At 32.5% G+C, this 19836-nt stretch overlaps 1 protein-coding gene across 1 annotated transcript; it reads right to left on the bottom strand.

Moving 5' to 3' along the window:
- Positions 1-4347: 4347 nt before the first annotated feature.
- On the bottom strand, positions 4348-11395 carry LOC133184618 (inner centromere protein A-like). Its single transcript, XM_061319709.1, has 4 exons — positions 11197-11395; positions 7140-8456; positions 6383-6952; positions 4348-4841 (listed from the first exon to the last, which is right to left on the bottom strand). The coding sequence occupies exons 2-4, from the start codon at positions 8341-8343 to the stop codon at positions 4735-4737; spliced, it is 1881 nt and encodes a 626-aa protein (XP_061175693.1). The 5' UTR covers positions 8344-8456; positions 11197-11395; the 3' UTR covers positions 4348-4734.
- Positions 11396-19836: the final 8441 nt, after the last annotated feature.

The raw sequence follows: 19836 nt of genomic DNA, 5'->3' as shown, positions 1-19836 counted from the left end.
TGGTGCAACAAACAGTGGGGGTCCACCCTTACAATGTACATTTTCAATAGTAAAAGGTTAGGTTTTGGGAATAAGTAGCTCCCGTGATACTACGTGCCTGCTGGTGAGGACCCAGAAGCTCCGGAGTTTTACCAAATATTTCATTCATTTTCTTGAAATATAAAAATTATGCCATTTAGTTTTTGTTTAGGAAATAAAAGACATAGTAATATTTATTGCTTTACCGAAAATTAATATTCCATGGAAACTTATTGTACATATAATTGAGGCTAAAAATTTAACCGATATATTAATTGGTATCATATAGTCATTTTTAACATTTAAAAACACGTATACGAAATTTTAATTGTGAACCAAAAAATATCGTATTGTAAATCATACTAGTAGATAATAGCATTCAACGATGTGGCTGAAATTTAATTTTTCAAAGATCTTTAAAAAAAATATCAATGTATGATAGAACAATGACAAAATAATGAATGATTTATTTGGATTTGGCAGTTATTAAATAAAAGATTTCAAATTTTATCATACAGCCATAATAATTTAAAATTTAAATCGACACTGTATGACACAGAATAATTTGAAACACGAATATTTGTTGGATGGTACTGAGATTTTTTTCTCCGAATAATTCTCTCTTTTTTCTTATCTTTTTTTCTGAAAATGATGTGTACGCACTTGCGTATTTGCGTATAGGCAGCTACGCGCCTGGATTATTTTCTAAATTTAATGCCAGTTGAAAAATTTTTAAGGGAGGTAAATCTAACAGTAAATTTTCAAATAATGTATTGCTAAAAATCTACCTACACAGCTTGTTAAAATATACTTCTAGGCTTTATCAATGCCCTTTTATATGTAATATAATCCTTGCACTTGAAATACATGTATATTTCATCCTCAACAGTTCTTGAATAACTTTAAATCTAGTTAATAACTTCCTCCCAGGAAGTTAAGAATATCCACTTGTCTTAATCTCCTCTATAGATGACTATCGCCACTGAACGAAAATAAAATTTATGAAATCTTTGAATGTGAAATAGATAGATATCTGTTAATATCCTTAAAACATGTCACTGACAGCTACTCTACACAGGAAGTGACATATTAAATTCTGTTTCATAATTACTTATTAGTCCATACACTGTGAACTACACATTATCCAAATATTTGAATAATCTACATATATTCCATCTCGAAAAACAAATCAAACAGAACAACTGGATTTTAACAGTTTATATTTACATATTTCATTTTATAACAATACATTATCCATGGTAACAATATAATTCAGGAATGTCAACAAAAACAACAATTTCTTTTTCTCACAACCTTATGTGTCATAAATCCGGGGCAAGAATCTGATTTCTATCTATAAATGATGATCATGATGCATAAAAACAAAACACAAGTACCAAGATGAATGCTTCTCTGTATATATTAACAAATTACATGTAGATATAGGATTTAACTAGCATTTCAATCTCACATACTACAGAAAATATGTTAATCATCAAATTCAGCTACAAAGACATTTTAATTTTAAAACAATATTACCCTGAAAAAAAAGTTATTACACAGTAAAACTTTAGTAAACTTAATGAATGATTATATTCCTGTTCATTTCATTGAAAAAAAAAGTCAGTTGAAACATTCAAATTGATAAATCAGTTGGTACAGGTAGGAAAAAGTGCACTATTTTGTTCCCCTACACAAAAGTCAAAAATGGAATGTATACGTTCTTAATTGAATTGAAGAAATCAAACAAACAAAAAAATCAAAAATTTAATATATGGTACCAATTTGTCTCTTAATTATTATGTTTATCAAAAAACAAAAGAAAGCAACAATTTCCCAGATTTTCCTGATTATAAGAGAAAAAAAGTTTAAATTCTCCCAATATTGTGGGCATATGTAAGTAGAAGGAATGAATATACATGATATGTGATAAATATTGTTATAAAAATGATTCATAGACAAGTGAAGAAAATATTAAACCTCTCTTTGATGAACATATATCCTTTTTACCCCAATACAATGCTATTCTGAGTATCAACATGATTAACCTTCATGTACACAAAAAAATAAACAGCTCTCAAGGAAATGAAATATCCACCAGTAATAAATACATATTAACATGGCCACTCATTCTAAACTTAGAAGAGGAATGAAGTGTTGAAAGAAAAAAAATTACCAATGAAAGACCACACTTATAATAAGTAAGTATTTATTATCAATAGCAAATCATTCCCGGTTTTATGATATCATTAAATCTAATGCACAATATAGCGTGGGCCAAAAAAATTATGAGTCTTTGGTTTACATAAACTGGGATTAATGAGGAATGTATGAATATCTGAACACATTATTTGGCTGCAGAACAATAAATCAATTACCTGATCTAGCATGCAAAAATGACAAAATATGACATTGATATTTTGTAATGAACAACTATATCATATGACCATCATTTACTTCTCATCATGTTACAATTACTATCTTAGCAACATGGAAAATAATGTGTTAATTCAATGTATCAAAATAGAAATTTAAAAATACAACTTTGTAAAATGCAGTATGATATGTTGTTCTAACAACATAGATGAATAATTATGATATCAACCATTAAGGCTTGTTGTCCCTCTGGTTCACTCATATAAAACTTTGCTTTAATCAACACAAATGATTATCCAAAAGAAATTTCATTTAGAACAAAAATGATATAATTTCACTTTACCTTGTGGGGCAAAACTTAACAGAGATAGCATTTTAATAGAGTTATCTCTCTTATCGAAGGGTCAATGTACCTTAAATTTTTCAACATCACATAAAAATTAACCCTTTCACAGACTCAGAAACACATGCAGTATATAATTCACAATTATTCATCTTCTTCGAAAAGAAAACAAAATTTAAGATTTTTGTCCCATTTTAATATACATTTTTCTTCTGTCATATTGCAATGACTTAAAAATACTGGAGAAATTAACATTTTTACAGAAAAGCCCTAAATATCTCCTGGTCATTCTTTAAATAAAGTAATATCACAAACCTGACACCGAGATGAAAAATAAACAGAGAAATATCTCATTTTCACAACTTATATGTTTTGAAAAATAAAAAAAACCAGAAGTCTCTGATGAGACTGTAGCTCTACTGGTCTGTACATATAACAAAGGAAACGTAGCACTTGGATTTGAAACTTTGCAAAATGTAGCAATAAATAGAATAATGTATCTTAATGTAGTCTACTTGTGTGCCAAGTTATATTGAAATCAAACAAAAAACTGTAGGGGGAGTAGCGTTTTAAAGGAATTTCATAGAAATTCCTATATTTAGTAACCATGGCAACACCATTCATCGAAATCAAAAACCGATGCACTAAATTATGTATCTTAGTGTAGTCTACTTGTATGCCAAGTTATATTGAAATCAAACAAAAACTGTAGGAGGAGTAGCGTTTTAAAGGACTTTAAAGAAATTACTATTTTTAGTAACCATGGCAACACCTTACATTGAAATCAAAAACCGATGCACTAAATTATGTATCTTAGTGTAGTCCACTTGTGTGCCAAGTTATATTGAAATCAAACAAAACCTGTAGGAGGAGTAGCGTTTTAAAGGAATTTCACAGAAATTTCTATATTTAGTAACCATGGCAACACCTTTCATTGAAATCAAAAACCGATGCACTGAATTATGTATCTTAGTGTAGTCTACTTGTGTGCCAAGTTATATTGAAATCAGACCAAAACTGTAGGAGGAGTAGCATTTTAAAGGAATTTTACAGAAATTTCTATTTTTAGTAACCATGGCAACACCGTTCATCGAAATCAAAAACCGATGCACTAAATTATGTATCTTAGTGTAGTCTACTTGTGTGCCAAGTTATAATGAAATCAAACAAAAACTGTAGGAGGAGTAGCGTTTTAAAGGAATTTCACAAAAATTTCTATTTTTAGTAACCATGGCAACACCGTTCATCGAAATCAAAAACCGATGCACTAAATTATGTATCTTAGTGTAGTCTACTTGTGTGCCAAGTTATACTGAAATCAAACAAAAACTGTAGGAGGAGTAGCATTTTAAAGGAATTTCACAAAAATTTCTATTTTTAGTAACCATGGCAACACCGTTCATTGAAATCAAAAACCGATGCACTGAATTATGTATCTTAGTGTAGTCTACTTGTGTGCCAAGTTATATTAAAATCAGACCAAAACTGTAGGAGGAGTAGCATTTTGAAAAATTGTTTACAGACAGACGGACAGACAGACAGACGGACGGACGCCGGACACCTTACTATCGCATAAGCTCTTCTGGTCTCTGACCAGTAGAGCTAAAAATTGGAAAATTTACATCCTGTATATAGAAAGGCCGATTCAGTTCTGCTCAAAATAAGAAAATGTCATATCCAACAAAAAATGTCCTCTCATAATGAACAAATATTTATAGAGAAAAAAAAATCAAGTAGAAAAGGCAAGATAACCTCTTACTGGTATCGAAAGAAATGGAATTTTAACACTTCATGTATATGCTCTTCAATACATGTACCACAATTGCAGAAACATGTCTCACACAAGCATACAAGTGTGTGTACATACATGTATACAAGAATCTTCCATACCAAGTTTTGACCACAAAGCGTTACAGTTTTACGAAATCAAACATCGTAGGACTTGAAATGAACTGTCAATGGTTTTATAGGTGTAAAAATGGTCACTTTCTGGTTTCTTATACCCACACCCCATCTGGATCTTTAGCCACAGATAAGACTGGCGTGATCTTTCCACTGAGTCCTTTGATGGGGGACATCCTTCCTTCAAGGATCTTCAAAACAGCTGTGAAGAGAAATTTACATCATTATTTATTAAATCATGAATTGAGATGTATATAGTCCGGCAAGCATACCTGTCCCAAACACTTCGCATAAGGCCACCTAATATATCTTCTATAAATTGCATAATTAAGAACAAACAGAATTATATGTACATATCTTCATTTTTTCCCTGAAATGTTTATGCTAGGGTCTTGAATATAATGGGAAATATATACATGTATAATGGTATATACGTACATGAAATCATGAAACTTTCTTTACTACTACATATATATTAAAAAAATAAGATTAACAGTACATCTAATTGTAAAAAAACTATAATGGCACAAATGATAAGGAATAGTTTTAGTATTCAAACAGTGGTGACTTGCAAAGTCTACCCTAAATTTATGTTGTAAGTTTACTTAATCAACTACTGAAATGTATGAACACTATATCAGCACACTCGTTTATTGGCTTAGCTATCATAACACTCATTAACCTACTTGGATAATGACTATAGATGAAAAATCTACTTGAAAAAAAAAATTACAATGGGTTTATGCCTTTTGCAACATTTTGTTGTCTTTTTCTGCTTATTATCCCTGTAAATTCACACACAACAACTCAAAGAAAGATAACTCTACCTAATCCACAAGCCACACAAAGAGTTATTTACCTTGATTATCCTACACTATTGGCATGGAGGGCAACAGAAAATAAAAAAAAAAATCTGGTGAGTGATATAGACAGGACATTAATGTGACAAGAACTTCTCTAAAACAACAATATAAACTTAAAAGTGCAGTACTATTCTACATGTAGCTCCATCAATGATGTTGAAACTCCAGTAATTAAAGTTTGAAATTTCATGCAAGACTGTTAAAAACATGTACATTTTCTAATGTCAGTTCCAATTTTATGAATAGAATTCTGTGATATATAACCCCCTATTTGATGTTTAGTCAATCATAATCATATGATTAATTTGATTCTTAGATTATTTTTAAGTTGAAAAACATGTATATTGACAGAAGAAAAAAAAATTTCCAGGCTAAAAAAAATCCCTGCACCAAACTGATCAAATAAAAAAAAGATATACTAGGCCATAAAGTACTCAATAAATTACTCTGAATTTCAAAGCCTCAGATTTTATGTCTAGGTCATGATAATTTGTGTTACATTTACAAGTAGTGACACCTTTTCTAAAGATGTTGAAAGAAGTAATCGCAGTATCACATTCAATGAACACATTTCTTTAGCTAAATCAAAAAATTTTTAACAAAAAATATTTATCAGTATTTACATGTAGTAGTAATTTAATAAATTTATCAAACTTTGAAACAGAAATTCCTCTGCAAGTTTTGTTATCTGCCTGCTATAAAGACCTTTTTGCATGGCTAAAATAACAGGTACCAGCTTTAAGTATTTGCAAAGTGAATAGCGACACTGAATATAGTATTTATAACTGAATATTATTAGCATATATATATGACAGCAACTGAATTATTCACAAAAAAATTCTGAGCAGTAAATTACAACATTTAACACAATCAGTCTTACCTTCACCTGATTCTACAGACTTGTTCTTCCTTTTTGGACCAGGAGAAAATTGAAAATCTCTAAGGTTCACGTCTTTTAGTTGTTTCTCAAGGGAAGTAACTTCCTCCTTTTGTTGATCTAGCTTGTTCTGTAGGTCCCTAAGCTCGTTTTCCACTGTTTCTAGCTCTGTGTTATCAGTATCTATTTTCTTGTTCTCCACATCCAACTTTTCTTTCATCGATTTTATTTCTTCCACCATTTTTTCTTCCTCCTCTTTTCTCCGTTTTGCCTCTTGTTCCATTTCTGCTTTCTCATTATCAATGTCTGTCTGAACCTGAGGAAGTCTATCATTGAGTTTATTGAGCTCTGTTGTTTCTGTGCTGATTTTGTCCTTACACGTCTTAATCTCCAGATGAATTTTCTTCTCTTTTTGTTTTTCTGCTTCTATAATATCCACCCAAGATGTAGAGTCTAGTTCACTGATTTCCACTTCGTACTTTCTGGTAACATCCTCTAGTTCTTTAATTTTGCTGGTGATTTTCTCAATTTCTTCTGATTCTTCTTTCTGTTTTGCCTCGAGGGAACTAAGCTCTAACATAGAATAACATGCCACATAAAGTTATAATTAGTATAAAAGTTTTCCTTCAAAAATGAATCAAGGAAATAATTAACATGGAAGTGCAAATGAGCATTTGCTATATCTTTAATTCTGTGTGTAATAAAAGACGTGTATATGAATTAATTAACTTATATTTAATGAATATATTTCCTGCATTACCTGTGTCTATGATGGAGATCTGGGATTCCTGCATCTTTAACCTCTCCTGTTGCATGCTCACCAGTCTCTGAAGCTTCACCCTCTCTTTTTGATCTGTTGCGATGAGACTGTTGTCATGGTGACCATCACCAGGCATTCGGTACTCCTCCAGCATCACCCTATCTCTAGGAAGACTAGGGAAGTTGCTATCTAAATCATATTCCTCCGCCTCACCATTTTGATCTGGAACGACCTCTGGTTCTTTTGATCGATAAGGTGAAGTTTGTCTGTTGGGAACAACACGCTGGAAGGCGGAAGCTCTAACATTGTCTATGTGAGGAGAAGGCTGTCTGGGATGGTTCACCTGATCTCCTCTAGAAACATTCTCCTCACTATGTCTAGGTTTTGAATGAGGGGGAAATAATGCACTTGTAGCTGATTGGTCCACACTATGCGTAGTCCTGGGTGAATTTCTCTGAATAGGATTCACCCTTGCTTCCATCCGTTTTGGATTTCTATGGTCAATTCTGTTATTAGGAACAACATGGGGTTGTGATTGCACTTGTTCAGTTGGAGGGCTGGGATACCTATGAACTATTCCATTTTGTCCAGGCCTCAAGCCTTTCTTGACATCCTGAAAATTTACATTTCCACCATTCACTAGTACATTCTCTTTGTCTCGAAAAGCAGGATGAAAGTTCTGTTTATCGGGTTTGTAATGCACATCTTCCCTTGACCTTTGACCCTGCTGAGAATTTGTAATCTCATTGGTTAATCTAGAATGTTGATCCTCGCTAATTCTGCCCATGTACTGCCGTTGTTTAGGAGTTTTATATAGAGGACGGTTTGACACTTCAGAATTATGAGCACCGCTGAATGTCAAAACTCTTCTGATCCCAGAATCCTTTTCCTTTGCTAGAACAGGAGCAGGATCTATTTTGTTCAGATGTTGCTGCTGTTGAGAAACTTGATCTTTCTTGTCAGACTGGTGCAACAAAAGCTGAACTTCATTTGCATATTCTCCCCACTTGTGGAGAACTTGTAAAGGGCAGTCTGTTGGAAGAAGAGGCCGTTCACTATCCCTCCATTTTTCGATCAAGGTAAACCGACCTGTCCTTCCCATGGCATGGGCCAGTGCTATCACCACATCCTGACAACTAGTGGTGTCCGTGACACCACAAACCACTCTCGAAACTCCATCCACTCTCACCTTAAGTTCCGCCATTTCTGGTCACTTCAAAACACTTTTTGTGGGGTTAGATGACACTATATATATATATGCCAGTTTATCCTGGCTTGGCACTTGTAAATTCAGTGGTTGGTCTGTTATAGCACATCCTGGAAAACAAAACAAAAAAATAAGTAAAGAAAATATTTTGTTTAACTTAATTTTGATGATGAACATAACATTGTAACTTTAGCAGACTGGTGGCCTTCTGAAACCTGAAGTGATCTAGTCAGCTTTATACTTTGCAAAGAATATATGCATGCAGATTTGAATGCATAATTTATGAGTGGTTATTGAATGTGTTATGATAATGAAATACACCACACACAAATTGTATAAAAATCTGTATGCTAAACAAACAACTTATATGTCATTTTTCTGCACTTCAACACAATGGCAAACAAACTTGCTTATATTCTTTGAAGGGTCCACTCCACAAAATAAATAAAGAGAATGCATATGAAACACTACTGAAATTCCATAAAATAAAATGTATCTATGACAAATCCAGTAAAAGAAAACAGAATTCTTCTTTTTTCCCAACTAATTACGTACAATCCAATTAAACCTCAGTCAGTTTTAGATTCTTTTAAAATCACTCGCAAAAGAAAATCTCACAAAACTTTATACCATTGGATTTCTGAAAGGATTGTATGCAACATAAATCCTTGAGGCCTCTAAAGTCTAGTCCCTGAAATACACAGTTACTCTGTCATGTGCATTATTGGGGTGACACAGCACAGAGCATTCACCGCTTGACACCTTGATTATTTTATCAACACTGCAGTTTTTAGCCTGTATTAATTAGCCAGTCCAGCACTGATTTACCTCTTCAAATATGATACTGCCTGTCATTAAAAATGTATGGCAGAATATTAGGTGTAAAAAATATCCTCCACTGATTATTGTGTGCAGATATTCTACGTTAAATCTTCATGGTATCAAAATTCAACAACAATACAATATGGTGCAGCTATCATGTGTCCCTGAATATTATTTACGCTTACATTTTGTACTTCAGTTTTTTGTCATTTATAATCCATCCATGATGCGCACACTGTCTGGTGTTTAACAATTCATAACACTCAACTACACCATGAGGAAATTGTTACATAACTTTTAAAAAGATATGCAATCCATTTTGTGCCTGAAGAACATCAAATTATTATCTTAAAACATTTTAAAGAAAAGCTCCGAGTGTAAAGATAAACCTGCAAATGGGTAATGTCATCAATGACCCTGCTTAACAATCCTTGACACCATTCTCATGAAAAAGGAAAATCGTGTATTCTTCAGGAGAGTCCACACAAGTAAACTTTAAAAACTGTTCATCACATTCTTCAGTTATTTTCATAAAAAAAATTAAGGAATGGTACCATTAATCCTCTGTATGAAACAGATAATTCACATTTAAAGAGCAAAAAAAACCCATCAAAACAAGAGAAGTCCTATATAAAACAGATCGCAATAACATCAAGCTGGGCTTCTCAGAAAAATAACAGATTACGGTAATCCCATCAATACAAAGGATCAACATTCCCGATGGGATTATAGTCCTATTTCCCAGACCCCTTTACACTCTGGCTTCCACTGTGTGGTAATACGGAATCATCAAATCACTTAAAACACAGTACTTCAGACTTCTGTGAAATTAACAATACATAACGCATGCCTGCAGCTTTGATGGACATGCACTCATTAATTTTAAATCTCATCAACTGTCAACCTATTGTCTTGATTAATTAGAACCGAGTTTAATGACCTATGGTGCTGTGTCTGTCAAAAGTGAGTAGAATAAAAGGTGTATGCACTGTAATAATGAAAAAAAAACTATATAGCCAAATTATCAATGATAGCCATGAAGATAAAACTGCCCGACCGGAAATTTTTCTTCTTATCTTCTTCCTCCTTTAATGGGAAATAATTCTGATAAACTAAGTAAAAAAATCCTTTATCTTTATTGAAAAGGAAGAATTGTTTTTTTATCTGAATGAATAGAGGTTAACAAAAACTCCCCTTAAATGTCTTTATATCTCCTAGAAGCTTAGTATATGAGAAGTCGAGATACAATAATTAAGGACAATCGATTAAAGCTTGAAGAAGAAGCTGACTTGACAGATTTTTTTTTGGCCTATGTTACTTTGATGAAAATGAATCTTACTGATTAGTGATTTCTCATTAAGGTGTTAATCCTTAGAGCTTACATCTATAATTACTTACTGGTACCTATATAATTGACAATTGATTTTTTTCCTCTTCTATGTATATGCCTCAGGAAACACTGAAGATTGCTTCCTATATTGAACAACCAAACCATTGTTTTCCAACCTCAACGTAAATCTTTCATAAAAAATTCAACCTACCTTGACCTATATATAAATATATACCAACAGCTTTGTATAGGAGAAAATCATTTTTAAATGTTTGTGATTTCTATTGTGACCTAGTTGTTTTTTCTCACCTGTGCCTGAAACCCAATATGACCCATTATACCTCTTGTACCGAAAAAAATCCCACACTATTTCTCTTCTGAAAAATTCCATAAAAACCTCCCTTTCCTCTAATATGGTCAATTTACTGAAGGATTACCTCAGATCACTGTACAATCCCAGAGTACTTCAATTGTTCCTTTTCACATTACACCGTGAACTATTATTCCCTGTCATTAAACCTGACCTAGTCATCAAATATTCATATAAAATAGCCCCAAAAACGAACAAAAAATGCCAAGTATTTTCCCTCCTATTATTTAAAGTGACACAAAGAGAAAAAAGGAACCTCTAAAAAATTATCTCTGGGTAATCTATCCTGGAACTATGTCAGAAAAATAAGAGACTGTCGGGTACTCACCTTCTGTTTAAAATCCTCCAACAGGAACCAGATGTGATGTTATAGAAAGTATATTCTCTCTCTCTCTGGTCCTGTTCTGTGCTTCAGGGTTTTTTTTCCTTACGTGTGTAGGATGAGCATGTTTCTCATAACTGTAGACCTCTTGATCTCTCGATCTTTTCCGTGATGCTATCAAACCACCATGATCTGATTATTGATGATCTGTGTTACCTGTAAAAACAACAAACACAGGTATGTGTAGTGTATATATATATATCGTGGGGCCCTCCAAATACATGGACACTGGGTCGCGGCCCAGGATCTCTGTCGGTTTGTTGACACTGTAAGATTGGTGTGATCTACATAATGACAGAGCGACTATCACCCACTCTCGATCACATAATCTGTCACAATAAAAACAAAGATAAGAGCCCTTTGATCAGTCATTCCATCCTATTGAACCCCTAAGTCTTTTACTAATACAGCACTCTGACAAACACAATGAAGATATCAGGGTTGGAATGCTTTTTTTTCAAAAAGGGGTTGGTTTTTCTTTTAGGGAAGATTTAAAAATATACCCTACATACACACCTTATCTCTTTGGTCAAGGTGGACAGTAAATAATAATTTTATCTCCGTTCCTTAAAATCTGTAGTCCGAAGAATCTTTAAATTTCAAGACCTCAACATGCAGACTACTTAGAAATCTCAGAGGATTATTGTCTAGCATATGTATTCATGTCCAGGAGGATTTAAATATTCCATACACTGTTACATATCACATACACCCTTCAACCACAACAAAAGCAGGTGACTCCTTGTGTATCAAATCCGTAAAATCCCTTAGTGCACAATTTTTTTTTTGTGTTTGGAAGTGCCACACACAGAATATCAGTTCATTAAAAGGAAACACTTAGTAAAGACACCGTTGCTTCTAAAGCTCCTCTGAAAATTACGACAACCCCTCCACAACTCAATAGTCACTGGTGTGTATTTCCCTGCCAGTGGCTACCCATGATTAATATCTATATATGTAATGCTCGCTTATATTTTCCTGAGGCTTATACGAACAATATTTGCACAAACTTTAAAATACAGATAATGCCTTCAACGCTTCACAGTCAATAAATCACATAAAGAAATTCCATTGCAAGTGTATGATCTCAACTTGCGCATGTATATATCTGCATGCATTCATAAACCCCAAAAAAGAATTAATAAAATCTCAATGACAATATTTCAAAAAAAAAAAAAAAAAACTGTCAGCAGTATATATATATTAGCACCCCTTGAATTGACAGCAGGGTGATTTTTTCTTATAATTATATAGACCTCCTTATCTATACTTGGTGAATAGACATACCAGAGAAAAATCAATTCGGAGTCGCTGAAAGGAAACGCCAGACCAATTGTATTTGTAACAGATTAGATGAAAAATTTGACAGTGAAAGCCTGTTTCGAGTACCTATGCCAAAATATTGACTCAAAACTTTGTTTAAAGTCCGAAATCTCATATTGCCCTTTGGCATCAATATAAACTAGTTGACTAATTACCTGGTATTGATAATAACTGCCATTTATTATTTTGAACCCCACACGATACAGAAGTTGTATAAAAGTGCACCTGCTGTATACATACAGCTTATGGGCATTTACCTAAGCATTTAGCATTAAAATTGGTACACATATCAATTTATCAAAACCAATGGCTCTTAGACGAATGAAACAATATATATAATTCAATGCGATTGATTTTCTTGATACATTTCATACTTATTAATGGTTTTTATTGTTTCCAAATACCAGGTATCATTGTGAATTTTGTAGAAATTTCATCTGAAAAGAAAAAAAACCGAAATCAATACTGTATGTATTTGAATGTATGTATTTATAATTCCTCTTTCAATCAATTTAAATTCAGCTTTCAACCTTTTGACTTCAAAACTACGAATCCCTTATTTAAATTCAGATAAACAAAGTCCACATTTCCAGATCAAATAAAGTGATGATACCTGTAATTACAGATCAGAACGGGAAAATTGTTGACCCCTGAGGCTTTTACCATGTTTGTATTTACACAACTGATTAGACACAAGATGGCCATAATTAGCCAGACTGGTCACTTACTGGACATTGAATTTTAGAGACCATTTATCAGTAACACGAGAAAGCCCTTAAATCTTTGGATTTTCTGTCAACCTTGTGTCAGAAGAGAGAAATCCATTAGATGTGACATATTTAGCAAACTTTCACCAAGATTTACATCATAATTTTTTTTTGGTGTTTAGAATGAGAAACATTTTTTTTTTTTAAAGAGAAAAAATTTAAAACAATAAATTGTTTGTCTTACATCGCCTCTGAAAATTTAAAGTAAAGCCTTCAATTATGAATATCATGATTAAAATCAAATTTGAGTATCAAGATTCCTTTTCTGGAATAAAATTAAACTAATTCACTTAATTTAAATTGATGCTCTTTCTTGAATTCTTACATCACAACCTTTTAAATGGTTTCTTTCACTTTTGCTTTCAAATTTTAAAGAAACTATGGAAAGAACAAGGTTCACTTAGGGCCTTTTTTGGCCCTGTGAATTTCTGAAAAACTGAAACTGCTTAGTGTTAGTTGACAATGCATTATATAACATTTTTGAAGAAGTTTTCCCATTATATCACAAATGTGATATTTTTATCCATATGCCCTGAAAAACTGCTGAATCACGCCGGATATAGTTATATTACACCGGAAACAGTTATGTTGCCCTCCTGAACACCGTTATATTCCCTCGCGTGTAATCATTCTGCATATTAATTAAATCGGGTTCGAAATTCACAGAGGCAGTTGCTAAGCAAACGTAAACAGTTCCGCGAAAATGAAAATGTCTGGAAAACGTCTACGTTTTTTTTTTTATGTTCATTTAAATTCAGAGGAACTAGATAGTTTGATTGAGGAGAAAAATTCCGTAAATACAACAGAAGTTATAAGCACAAGTGTCAGCGTGCTGAAAACATTCTGCAATGAAACAAGACGGAATATTTCGGAATTATTTATAGAGGAAGAGAAATCAGCCTTCATAACTTTCAGCTGTCCCCCGTTATCATTTTAACAACAATAGTGTTAATGTTCCTTAGCATTATTATCGAAACAATTGGTACCCACCAATCAACTATTTAAAAAACAATTTGCATGTTTTTTCCAGATATTTACACAGGTCCATAGTCTTCAATACATATGTCCGATTTTGGTTTTTTAAAAATGTTATATACCATATATTACATGATTTCTCGGGCAACAATACCAGAATATTTGCCCCTCGGTAACAGGAAAGCCCTGGAGTGTTATGTCGCCCTCTGCCTTCGGCATCGGGCGACATAACACTCCAGGGCTTTCCTGTCACCTCGGGGGCAAATATTCTGGTATGTTGCCCTCGAAGCCATGTAATATATGTATAATATATCATTTAGACCTTTGGTGACTGCGTATCTATCAAAAATGACGTAATTCTCTGGCAAGTCAATGCATTATGACGTCATGAAATGCGTCATTTTCCTCATATCTTGAAAAATTCTACAAAACCGGCCAATTTTTAAAGCTATTTTTCGATATTTAATATAAAGCGCAACCTCTGATCTACTAATCTGATCTATGCAACTATTAAATGATAGAACTGTTTTTGAAGATTATAAAACATGTTTTATTTTTTAGATCAGAGGGTGCGGTCATATTATTTTTCCTCTCTGAAAGTACTCAAATATACCTGTTTTCCTTAAAATTCAAGAACATTGCAATTCCATAAAGTCTGTTTTCCAAGACCTTGGCTTTAAGGAGAAAATTTTTAATAGAAAATGAAAGCACTAAGTCTCTACTTTATCTTGATGTTAAAAATGGAACATAAAGTGTTAGTCAATAAATCGGTATGCCTACAGGGCCATTTTATGCATAAAGTGAACCTAGCTCTTTGTTTTTAATACCTAATTTTACAATATAACGAAGTTAAAGCAGTATTTTTGACAAGTCAATGTTCCAGGAAAATTCCTCATCAAAAACATTAAAAAATTGAAGGGAAAAACTGAATTCATTTCAAGGGTCAAACTGATATATCTTATCATTTAAGGTCAATTCCCCAGATTAACTTGTCTGTTAAAAAAAAAAATAAAATCATCTCTTTTTTTGACAGTTATAAGAATTAGACATTTCATCGTAAAATTAATTTGTGGATGGCAGGAAAATTAATTTGCTAGCTTTTAACAATCTTTCATATTACTCACTGTAAGCTCATACATATGACATAGATCTTTTTTTATGGACTGCATTTTTTAACAAGTAACTCCTGTCAGAAAAAACTATTTCCTGTGCCCACAGATGTCTTGACACCAATTTATTGCAAACTGTCACGAATATTGCCTACCTGGGCAAACCGTGAAATTTATTCCAAACAATTACATGTACATGTGTAAATTATGAATAATATTCACAATTATACCTCTGTATATATAGATTCATATGATGTATAATACATCAGAATTTTCAGGCATGCCATTTATATTCTACCTAAAGATCTTAATTCAGTTATAAATTCTAAAGCTTACTTTATGATTCAAGAATTTCAACCTAAGTGAAGAGATTTTCATGATACAATCCTGCAATTAGTCACAAAACTAACTTTACAACAAAAGAATTTTCCCTTGAATAAAAAAAAATTCATGCCACTCAACAAACAAATTCAGATGCCAGAATTCTTTTCAAATGAAGTTTGAATCAAAGTTAGCAAGTGGGGGTCCGTCACTTGTGCAGCATTCATTTATCATTTTAAACTTTAAATTCTTTATGCTGCAAATTTTATAGGAACCTACAACTGGTAACTATCATACCTGTGCAGTTAGACGTAAATCAAAGATGATACCTAGATGGAACTCATAGAACTTCAAAAAACAAGAATATTGCCCTTAAGTATTCCCCAAAGGTAAAGTAGCATAAGCGCAAGAGAAAGTAAACAAATTTTGACCTTTAGAGCTTCTCAAACTACTAGATGCACCTATACATGCATGTATAAAAATTTTGAAACTCTATAATGACCAAAGTTAGCTGACATGAATTTACTGTTTAAAAATAGCAGATGTACTTTGTGACTCAATTTGTAAACTTTGATCATCATTTGCATGGATGTGAATATACAGAATTGGAATTTCAAGACTACTGTATATATATAGGTATATATAATTAAGATTAAGCTTGGCATCATTTTTGACAGATTAATCAAAATAAAAAGATTATCAAAAATATTTTTAAAACTAAAAGCATTTAGATTGAAGTGTATTAGTATTCAACATGTATTCCTATAACATTAAATCTTGTCACATTTTCAATTTAGGTGAAAAGGGAATTCCTTAAAAATGTATCAGATTTTTATCATTTAAAACAAATTGAAGAAAATGATGTGAATATAATACACAGAAAGTTTGACCAAGGTACTTAAACTAATGATGTGCTTAAAATTCATCCTCCTTTGTAAGAGCTATCAAGTATCTTTTGGTCACAGTAAATGCCTATGTTGATTAATCCTAGTCTCTTGTCTGTATTAAGTTACATGCCCATAAATCTCATTTTTCGCTTTGGATTTGCGTTATATGCCCTTCATTTGCAGAATGTGACTTTCAGTGTACACCTTGAAGGTCACTCTGGGGTCAATTGTGTACCTGTACGAACATCTACGCTTTTGTATACCCCAATTTTCAGAATGAAATGTGATGTTGACGACTTGACGTTGAGATAGAAAAACAAGCCAGTGTGTACCTTTTACATAAACATCTATTTATAAAACATAATACAAGAGAAATTAAAAGAGACTTGCATGACCACACCCATATATATCAGTCTTGATTCCTATATATTCACAACGCAGCCAAAAATATCTTCCATATAGACATGAAAAAAACTATTAGCACTGGCTGATGAATAAATCTGATGTTGGTAAAAGGCCATGTTGTCAAATGCATAACATAATGCATTCATCATAATTACAATGAATTGTGGTTTGTTCACTTCAATGGTTAACCTCTAAATGATGGAACTCTTTATGTTTGAATGTAATATCATATGTATCTTTGAAATGTTAAAAAAAACCCATCCCTCCAACTCTTTTCTTCACTCTTTCCTTGGTCCCCTCTTTCTTTAAACCTAAAAATAACTCCACCCTTTCCCATCATAATTAACTCATGAATTCTAGCAACTACAAATAATATATTATATAAAGTGAACAAACTGTATATATTCTCCTTTATTTGAAGAGGATACCATATACCACATTATTACACACAGAAACTGACAAACCTGTCAGTAATATTACAGAGCAGTCACTGTGGTGGATCCAGAATTCTTGAAAGGGGGGGGTGCAAACTAAGGGTCTGGGGGATGTGAATTAAATAAATGCAATATTCAACAACAGAAAATTAATATCTTAATCTTAATTAGTTTGGTTTGGTTACAAAATGGGGGGGGGGGGGGAGGAGAGGGGGGTGTCCCCCTCTAAGTCCACCAATGTCATTATGAGTAGTCAAGGTATAAAGGGGCTGCAGGAGAATTCTGACCTTCAAATAACTTGAATTGATATAGCAGGAAATATAAAATCACTACACTTAAAGCTCATAAGGAAATTTTTTTTTCCTTCCCATAGTCCAAGCTCTGTTAAATATGATTGTTTAGCCTGTATGTCCAGATAAAACAGTCATGAAAAAAGTAAAGATTTCAAAAGTTCAAAAGTTCATCATTTTGAAAAGATTTGTCTTTAACTGCTAATTCAGAAAGATCCCAATAATGAAACAGTCTGAAAACTTTTTGACTAGAATTTTCCTTGTCATTGACAGTTTCAATGTTACAGTAACATAGTGTTTAAATTGTCACTTTTAACCATACTATATGGATGAGATGTGGTTAGAATTTCATTCTAGAAAGTCTAGTTGACATCATTGAGGTTTTGTGCACCAAATTTCTTACAGCTCACCCATATTTAACATCGACTGACTGCAGGAAAGTTTTTGCAACATCAAATTCAAAGTCACTCATCCTGAAAATGGGCAATCTCTTGCATGAATGCTCTCTAAAACTTTAATATCATATTTGACTTCCAAGCCAAGCAAATGACCTTAAAAAATGTATAATACATAAAAATGTCCTCAGCCAATTGACCCACATTTGATTTTTTATTGTGGGCACTCTTTCATACCATGTCCAAATTTGCCTTTCTGTATTTTAATCACAGTATGAATGAATTGTCACCCTGTCACTAAAATTGACTATTTTCAGCATGTCATTTATTCAATGTCAGGAAATATTTGGTGGTTAACTAATTTGGGTTTTTTTTGACAGCTTTACATTCAATTATACCTTAAATATATTCATTTTCTCGGGACTTTCCTCATGTTCTTAACCAACCTGAGGTATTAATAAATTATCAAATAAAGCTACTGATGTGTAAAGCTCTTACAGTGTGAACCTTTATCATTTTCCACCAGCTGACTTTGATAAATGTTGTTTACAAAATTTGAACTTTTTAAGTAAAGTCTTAAATTGAAATTTAATACACCTGTTAAGTGTACTTACAAAAGTTGAGCTTCTCTATATTAGCAGAGGCTGCAATTATAATTTCTTTTTTTTTCCAAATTATATCTGAAGTGTTACTTTGAAAATTGTACCCTAGCATAAAACACAAAGAAGGAGACATTACTTCTAACAATGAAGTGAAAAGAAATACCCCATGCTTCAGTGACTTACATTACAGGAAAAGTTATCTCCGAGTAAAATCTCCTCCTGAAATATCATACACAGGAATATTTTATGACAATAAATCATGCATGAACAGCTTGAAGTTTTAAAAAGTTTCACACTAATTGCTTCATACTGTCCTTCAATAACTTGCTTCATTGCCAAAAAAACTTGCCAGTATGGCTATAATACTTATCAGGGATTATGTTAAACTAGTCAAGAAACCCTAATTCAATTAAGTTACGTATGTCTTAAAATAAAGATTGTATAACCTCATACATTTGTAATCTGCATAATTGGATTAAAGTGTAACAAGCCATGGTTCTACAAAAACTAAAATGTGAAAAAGTCCATGTGTGACTTGCTTCAACAACAGTTTCACATGCATGCAACATGCACTTTCAGAATTATAAATAAACACATCTAGTGTAACACAGTACATTTAAAATTTCTAGGAGAATCAGGCATGATGATCATTAATTAAAACTAATTATAGAAATGAAGCACCCAATCTTCAACGTGCATAAAGACTTTAGGCTTATTTGAACATCTGCAAAAGATTGACAAGGAAGTGAATTATCAGAGATAGATAGGACCAGAACTTGTTGAGCTTATCAGACACTGTAATTAATGCCAAGAGTTATGAAATCTATATTTAGAATCTTACGTTTCAATATATATACTTATAATCTATTAAGTTCTTAACCTCTGCCAATCACAGTTATAATGAACATACTGATGTCAGAAAATTTAAATGTATTAAACATGTTTTTTTTTTTCTAATACACTTCTTACAGTTCATGTCACTATTTATCTTAATTGACACTGTTAAATATTTTATATGAGTCTGTTTTAATTTTCTTTTTAAACAATTTCTACAGGTCTATAAAAAAAATATATAATT

The sequence above is a fragment of the Saccostrea echinata genome, unplaced genomic scaffold (assembly GCF_033153115.1).
Source record: "Saccostrea echinata isolate AGI-Se365-2 ecotype Australia unplaced genomic scaffold, CSIRO_AGI_Sech_v1 ptg000001l, whole genome shotgun sequence".
In the NCBI taxonomy this organism is placed as follows: domain Eukaryota; kingdom Metazoa; phylum Mollusca; class Bivalvia; order Ostreida; family Ostreidae; genus Saccostrea; species Saccostrea echinata.
This window is presented reverse-complemented; position numbering and strand designations above follow the sequence as displayed.